The following is a 7,766-nucleotide window of genomic DNA, read 5'->3' on the forward strand; positions in this document are numbered from 1 at the left end:
ACTTCCTGAGAACTTTTGGCCGTTCATTTGATAAACACTCACAAGTGCAAGTAGCAAAACTGAACTGTCTTTTGCTAAACAGTAAGGCATTTACAAATGGAAAGCGGAACGGAAAAAGATCACTTAGATTTCCTCTAACAGCAAAAACAAAGAAAACACAGATACACGTGTGTGAAGACAAAAAGAGTAACAGGTGAGCAAAATGGGAACGGGCAGGTTGAGGGAGAAATGCCGCGCTGTTTAGGTCTTCTAGAAACGCTAGATGAGAGTTGCATTCGGTGGAAATTTATACCCCAATAGCACCTCATCAATATGAAAGGAAATTAATGACATAATGTCACATGTCACTCATAGCACTCAATCCACACTGGGCCATGGCATTAATAACCGAGGGCGTTCTATCATCTTTATGTCCTGAAATTAAAACAGGGTCAACCTCAGGACTTCCAAGCGATCGAAGGCCTGTGACAACAAGCAGTTAACACCCCTGCTGCAAAACACAGCAATTTGAAAGTCGTGTGTCCACAGAGACCAATTTTAAAAAGCTGCGGAGGAAAAAATGCTTAAAAGGACCTCTTCTTTTGACACAAACATGCAATCATCCCCTCACACTAACGTGTATCAATTTAAGGGTACAGCAGTCAACAAACCAACTCGCTTCTCTTAAGTGTCTGCTTTGAATTACAACAACAAAAAAATCAAAGGTGCGGTCATCACGGCTTGGGGCAGGTGACATAACAAAATGCACTTCAAAGGGAATGCTAGCAAATGGTTTTTCAGTTATGTTCAGAGAAATGTCATAACATCCATTAACCAGAATCCTGATTCAGTGGCACTGGGTCCGCTTTGCAATTGATTGAAGCGTCATGTTCTCTGAGCGCCTTGCCCCGCGGCAAAGGAGCTTCTTGCAGTTATTATGTTGCTGCCACCAATTCTTTTAATTAAACCCGTCATCCTTCTGCACACTGAGACTTGGGGCACGGATTCCTCACTGAGCTGAGAGGGGCTGGGCATCTCCCTGCGAGCTGTGGACACCCTGACACCTTCCCCCCGGCTCCAGGGCTCGTGTCACCTCGCTGGGATGACTCCCACTGTAATGTGCTTAGCAGGCCTGAGATGGGTGAAGAATTAAAACATAAAGATGGGGGCGAGAGAATACTTTAGAGCTGGAGTCTCAATTGCTTCATTTCCCTTTACTGTTGAGAAGCAAAGACACTTCAAAAAAGACCCACGCTATCACGTGGCTGCCGTTCGGCAAATGATTCTATAAATGAGAAAATCAGCACGTGGCAATCAACACAAACAAAAAACCGAGGTTCCAAATCTGAATTCCTGCACACGTTCTGCAAGTCTTTAGTTCTCTTTAAGTAGTAAATTTAAACCTGAAGGGAGCTACGGAAAATAGCTAGATAGGCACAGATGACCTGAATGGAAGTGCTACACCAGTCTGAATGTCTGCATGAACTCCCCTCAATTAGGGTCGCTGGGCTGCTCCCACAAGCACTTCCCTCCCTCTGTTCATGGACCACGCCGGCCGGCCACTCACTCACCGTAGGAATCATACGCCTCTTCACTGAGTCCATGACCGTAATCATAGTAATTAGCACCACTGCAGTGAATGAAAGAAAACACAGAGAAGAAACAGGTGAGAACACAGGACAACTTGACCAGGAGTTTCGATGACATGCAATCAAGTGTCCAAAACATAAATATAACTGATACAGGGCAGAGTAAAAACTGACAGGAGTCCCCCCGGAGCCGAGGGATCCCTAACTCAGAGGCTGCAGGCTTCAGGTCATCAAGGCCCCTTTCTCAGCCCCCCACCTTTAATACATAATACATGTGCTGACGCCTTAACCACAGCAAGCGGCCACAGCACAGAGAAGTGCCCACTGTGTGTGTGTGCGTGGGGATATGACAGTGGTGGTAGTGTCCTGGTAGGACTGTCTGGAGCACAGACGGACGTGCAGGGGACAATGACAGAGCCCTGTGCCAAGAACAAACGCTGGGCTCGTGCAGGGAACCGTGGGCGCGGAGGCGGGAGGAAAACCATGACGTCTCTCCAATAGATGGGACGTTTACGGGAAGCAAAAGACTTTATTTCCTCCTTAACCCTCACCTACCAGAACACGTGATGCCACCTGAACTGCGGGCACGTCCCTTTATAACACAGGACCGAGATGAAATGCTTCGTTTCCCCAGCACCAGCCCATCAGCATCAGGAAGGGACTGACACACTGGACTCGGCGTCCACGAGGACATGTCACAGGAGAGGGGGCGAGAGGCTCCCCTCAGCCCAGTCCCTCCTGGTGCCCTCAATCTGTGAGCACAGAGGCTGGGGGCTTTGCTAAGCACGTGCATCCTTGAAATTCCCTGGAAAGGGGGTCTGCTACCATGGTCAGTTTGCAGACAATGCAAAACAGGCCATGTATACACAACATATTTGAATTAGGCATAAGTTTTTGCAGGAACAAGTTTGTGGGAAATCTAGATTACTAAATCATAGCCGATATAATTAGTTTGTGATGCTACTTTGAGTGTCCACGGAAGAGCTTCCAGTCACCCTCTCTGACTCTCCCGTGGCCACGCTACCTTATTTTGTAGAGAAATGTGTTATCTTGGATTGTCATGAAAATAAACAGTCTCATTATTCCAACTTCATGCAATCAAGAGGTTCTAATCAAAATAGAAAACCATCCAGCTCAGCTGTTTAATGCCCTAGGGAGTCGCCACGCTGTGAGTATCACTGTCTGCCAGCTGCCAAGACCCCACGCAGTCATCACAACAGCCCCTGAGGTAAGTAGAACTGTCATACCCATTTTACAGATGAGGATACTGCAGATCAGAAAAGCTAGGGCACCCACTATAGCCTCACAGAGAATAGCATAGGGTGACACCCCCGTGGGTTCAACCCACACCTGGTTCTCCTCTCTGGCTTCCTTCTCAGTAAGTGACACCAATGACTAAGCCAGAGCGACAATGCCTATGAGAGAGGCAGGCAGTGGGATCTCCGTTCCTTCTGCCTCGGGGGTGTGGGGATGGGTCGTCACATCCGCGACCCCTTCTGCAGGAATGTTCGCTCCTCCTTCCATGCTACCGTCCACTCAGTCTTCAGCCTACATGCCGCTTCCTCAGCGACCATTCCCCGTCTCCGGGGCTGGGCCGGTTCCCCATTCCGGCACTGTCCTCCTTTCTCATCCCTCTCCCGACCCTCACTCTAACAGGAACGCAGTGACTGGGTCCCCAGAGAAGCGGCGTCTCCCTCACGCTGGCGTGTCATGCCGGCTTTTTGGAGAATGTGCAGCTTGAGCAGCGTCTGAAAGATGGGATGGGGGGAGCTAATCTGGGTGGGGAGGGGCAAAGGAATGGACAGAGCCCAGGGCAGAGCCTCAAGAACTTTCCAGGAGGAGGGGGCAGTGTCTGTGAGGCACAGATGCAGGAAACGGGCTGAAACACTTGAATGTCTACAACGACGTCCATCAAATAAAGTTAATAAGTATTGATAAAGCGCATGGGCTAGAATATTCCTCAGTACAAAACGCTTCCTTCATGTGCTATAGATAGGCCAGGTCTTGCTATCCTGGTTTAATCAGGTCCTCGGTGTGAACTAACTGCGGTGCGCACACTGGTTATGATAAGTGCTTTCTGCCGTGGAGGTAAGATGCCAGCTCTCCGGAGGGCAGCGTGTTCAGCTCCACTGGCTCCTTTAAATGCTGCAAGGGCACAGGATAGTCACTCTGACAAGCTGACCTAGTGCACCACGGGGCAGTGTGCCATGTTTCCAAGAAGGCACACGCAGCTACAGGGTTGTTTGTTTGTTTGTTTTAAAGTCTTCAGTTTGAGCGCTGGCATCCTTAGAGAACCTAGGAGACAGGAAGGGAGGGTGAGAGCATGGAGCTGTTGTGAGCCAGGCCTCTGCTATACAGACAGCTTCTCCATGGTGCACGGTCTTACTTGCTCTGCATCAAATCTCTGCTTTCACTAACGAGGCAGCTGAGGCTCAGCGCGGACCTGTTCTGCTGCTCCCCTGGGGCTCACATGGCCCCTCGTCACACTCAGAAACAGAAGTCAGGGTCCACGCGAAACTCCCTGCCATGTGATATGGGCAAATTATAACTGCTGGAATTCCATCTCTGATCTCAAATCCCTCCCTTCCCTTCCATAGTCCTAATTTTCTCTCAAGACATAATATACATTTACAAGGAGAAAAGAAGAGGGACTAGCTGAAAAAGAAGCAGAGAAAATTTCATATTCAAAAGAAAAAAAAAATCCAGCAAAAATAAGCAACAACCAAAGAAACAATATGGCTTTCCTACATCTTAAGATTTTATAGCTTTAAATAGGAGACTTGGCTATGAAAGCCAAATGTTTTTCTCATCTTGAGGATAGATATTTAGAAAGACACCTTTTGCTCAAACCTCAGTGTCGTATATTGGTCAAGACATCTGAGTCTGAACTTGGCTGACCTTGGGAGCGACGCCCCGCTCCCCGAGCCCTGCTGTCTTATCTGGCGGATCCCGGGCCCGTCAGACGCTGCGCAGGCCCCTGGGTGTCCGAACGCTCTCAATGGCTCCTCGGAAGCATCTTCTCATGTTGTTGAAAATAAACTGGCTAATGTTTTTTAGAAACTCAGCACTAAATTAAATGAACCTCAGTCTTCTTTCCAAAGGTCAGCAGTTACATCGTGATGGCTGCTTAGACAAATAAAAACCTGATGTTCTTGAGAATTTTATCTCTGTTGCACAGATAAAACGAGGGTAACCTCTTCATAAAACTGAAAATAATTTCCTGGACTAAGACAGGTCTGCCCTGTTGAACGTGGGACTGCCAATGACAGACACCAAGGCTGATGAACAGAAGAGCTGAACAGCCGCTTTCTGCCCAAACTTTGTCCCCTTTATGAAATGCACTGAGCGGCCATGAACATCAGTATAGACGGGAAATGTGCCTGTGAAGTGCTCCAGCACAGTTCAGCATAAAAGGAATCGGGGTGAAGGATGCTCTCCAATGAGCAGGAGGAGATGCAAGGTAGCATCATTTGGTCCAGCAGTGGTTTGGTGATAAGACAATCTTCGTTCTGACAAGTGAAAACTTTAAACTGACATTTTCTATCATTTCACCCAGTTTCTGATTATTTATTGCAAGACTGTCATCAAACCGAGAAGCTGGGAGCAGCTGAGCCCCCATTGTCACACCTGTCAGTCCCATCTGAATTGCTTTCACAGCATTTCATTTTGTGGACCTCAAATGTCTATTAACCAAAGACGTGTCCTATTTCCCAAGGATAAACTAAAAACCCAACATATGGCAAAGGGGAGAAAACACTAAGAATCTCTCCACTGAAGGATATAACCTTTAATGTTAATAACAGGACAAATACACCTCAGCTCCATCAGAGGGGCTCCAGGGAAGCCCCTCCCTCTAGATCAAGAGCGGGCGTCTCTTACTGGCATGAAGGTCACCCAGGCCTTCTTCTATCCATTCTCCATGTGCCAGCCCATTCAGGGGTTGAAGGAGTCTGAATGTCCAGCATAAGTCCTGGCTTCCCCACAGGTCCTTGATTCCATCACCCAGACTCAATATCCCCCAGGACAGGGGGAAAACACAGGGCTTAAGGAGCAAACTGTATCACTGGAACCAAGTCCAAGTCCATCGCCAGGCCGTCTACCCTCCATCAACAGAGGTTCCAAAGGGGGACAACAATTCAGAGGCCCCAGATCACACTTATTCAAGAAGGAACTCCTGGCATTTATCCATCCCCTATCCCTCCAAGCTCTTCAAGTCTCTCCACCGATTTCAACCTTATAGTCACCAGAGCTAGTGTCATTAGGCCCTTCGCTTGTCTTCTGTCTGTCAGGAAGCTCTAGATAGATCTCTCTGTTACTCTTATATCTCCAGCACTTGTAAAATTCTGCCCATCTCAGCTCCCACCTGACTCACCAAGTCTTGGGCTGTGGCCTCTGGCATTCATGGTCCGTCCCTGGCAAAACCCCTGTATGCCCTCCACCTCCCCTTTGGGCATTCTCTCCCCTGCTTCTGCAATGGAAGCTTGGCTCTCCTCAGATGGTGACTCTTCCCCGCAGCCCTCGCCAGCTTTTCTCTACCTCGCACAGCCCATGGACCACGGGGCCTGGGGGCCGGGGGAGTATTCTCTTCGTTAGCCCCTCCGTCCCCCAATCCACACACACCCCCGCCACTTCCAGACCACGGTGCTTCATGGCGCTGGACTAACTGACCCAGCTTTGAATCTCCCACTCTTGGCGACATCGGGGTGTGGGAAGAGGACCCTTCCCACAAGCTGGGCTCTCGATTCCCTGGGCAACGCTTGTCAACTGATCTTGCCTCTCGTCTCCTTCAGCCGGTAACGTCCACGCCGCGCCCGACACCTCGCCATCATCGGCAACTGCAATCGTCCCACCTTGCTTCAGTTTTATGCTTCCCGCTCTATGATTTCCTCTCTCTAGTTTCACTCCCTCCCTCTAGTATCATGCTGACTAACCTTTCAAATAATTAGTCATCCGCGCTACTCTTCCTAAATGTTTCATCCCTTGTGGAGGTAACCAGTGAATTCCAAGTTGCTAAACTGAAGGGTCAGTTCTCCGTGCTCATGTTATGTGGCTCATCAGTAGCGTCTGATACTGCCGATCGCCGCCCTTCGTGATGTTCTGTCTTTCCTGGGCCTCCAGGGTATCATGCACCCTGGCTCCCTTCCTACACCCTCGGCTACTCCTTACCAGCCCGCCCGCCAGCAACTCCTCCTCCTCAGGCCTCTTAAAGTTGGAGTGTTCCAGGTTTCAGACCTTGGTCCTCTTTTCTTCTTTATTTTCCCAAAATCCCTTGGTGATTTTCTCTAGTCTCTTGGCTTGGTATACATACAATGTAAACAGCCAAAACTCCCAAATGTATAGCCCCGTCTGAGTAGCTCTCCTAAAGTCTACGTTTCATGTACTAACTGCCTCTTCAGCATCTCCACGTTGATGTCCACCAGACATCTCAAATTTAACAAGGCTGAAACTACACTGAACCTCTAACCTGATCCTACATCCGCTCCCCTCAAGCTTTCCTGCATCTCAGGTGGCAGTAAGTCTGTCTGGTTGGCTCAGACCAAACAGTTTGCAGACATTCTTTTCACTGGCTATTTCCTTTGCCTACAACACTCTTACTTTCAAATAGCTGCATGGCTAACTGTTGAGTCTTTGCTCAAATGATGGCATCTCAACAAGGTCCAATCTCCCCTGTCCTGGCAGCCTGGGCCACCTTACTCTGCTCTATTTTATTCTGTAACATTTTCCATCTTCTAACATACCATATAGTTCTTTATTATACTTATTGTCTATGTCTATGTCTTCTTAGAATGAGACTGTAAGCTCTATAAGGGAGGAATTTGGGTTTTATCGAGTGATATACCTTGCGTTCCCTTAGAATAATGTCTAGTATATAGTAGGTACTCAGTACATGTTTGTTAAATATACTAAATAAATGAATTACAAAAAAAATATTTAAAAAATATGTGTTAAGGCAACCAAGTAAAGCCAAAGTGTTATCAGTGGGTAAAGGTGAACAAGAGGCTATTACTCGCCCTTACCTTCCAACAAATTCTACAGGTGCAAGATGGAAGGACCCCAAAACGCTTAATATTTTTTGAATGTTGAATAAACTTGAAAAAAATAGTTAAATGAAGTACTAAGCCTAAGTGTGGTCATGAACTCAACTCAGCAAACATTTCTGAGCACTTACTATGGGAAAGATGCCATTCTGAAAAACGG

At 47.9% G+C, this 7,766-nt stretch overlaps 1 protein-coding gene across 4 annotated transcripts in view; it reads right to left on the reverse strand.

Annotated features, from left to right (window-relative positions):
* KHDRBS3 (KH RNA binding domain containing, signal transduction associated 3) overlaps positions 1 to 7,766 on the reverse strand; it is a 157,370-nt gene that overhangs the window by 8,549 nt on the left and 141,055 nt on the right. For all 4 annotated transcript variants that reach the window (XM_019651307.1, XM_019651308.1, XM_019651309.1 and 1 more), the window contains exon 8: positions 1,551 to 1,609. In XM_019651307.1, the coding sequence (XP_019506852.1) occupies positions 1,551 to 1,609 (59 nt within the window). The remainder of the gene's footprint in view (positions 1 to 1,550; positions 1,610 to 7,766) is intronic.

The sequence above is a fragment of the Hipposideros armiger genome, unplaced genomic scaffold, assembly GCF_001890085.2.
Source record: "Hipposideros armiger isolate ML-2016 unplaced genomic scaffold, ASM189008v1 scaffold_157, whole genome shotgun sequence".
Lineage (NCBI taxonomy): Eukaryota > Metazoa > Chordata > Mammalia > Chiroptera > Hipposideridae > Hipposideros > Hipposideros armiger.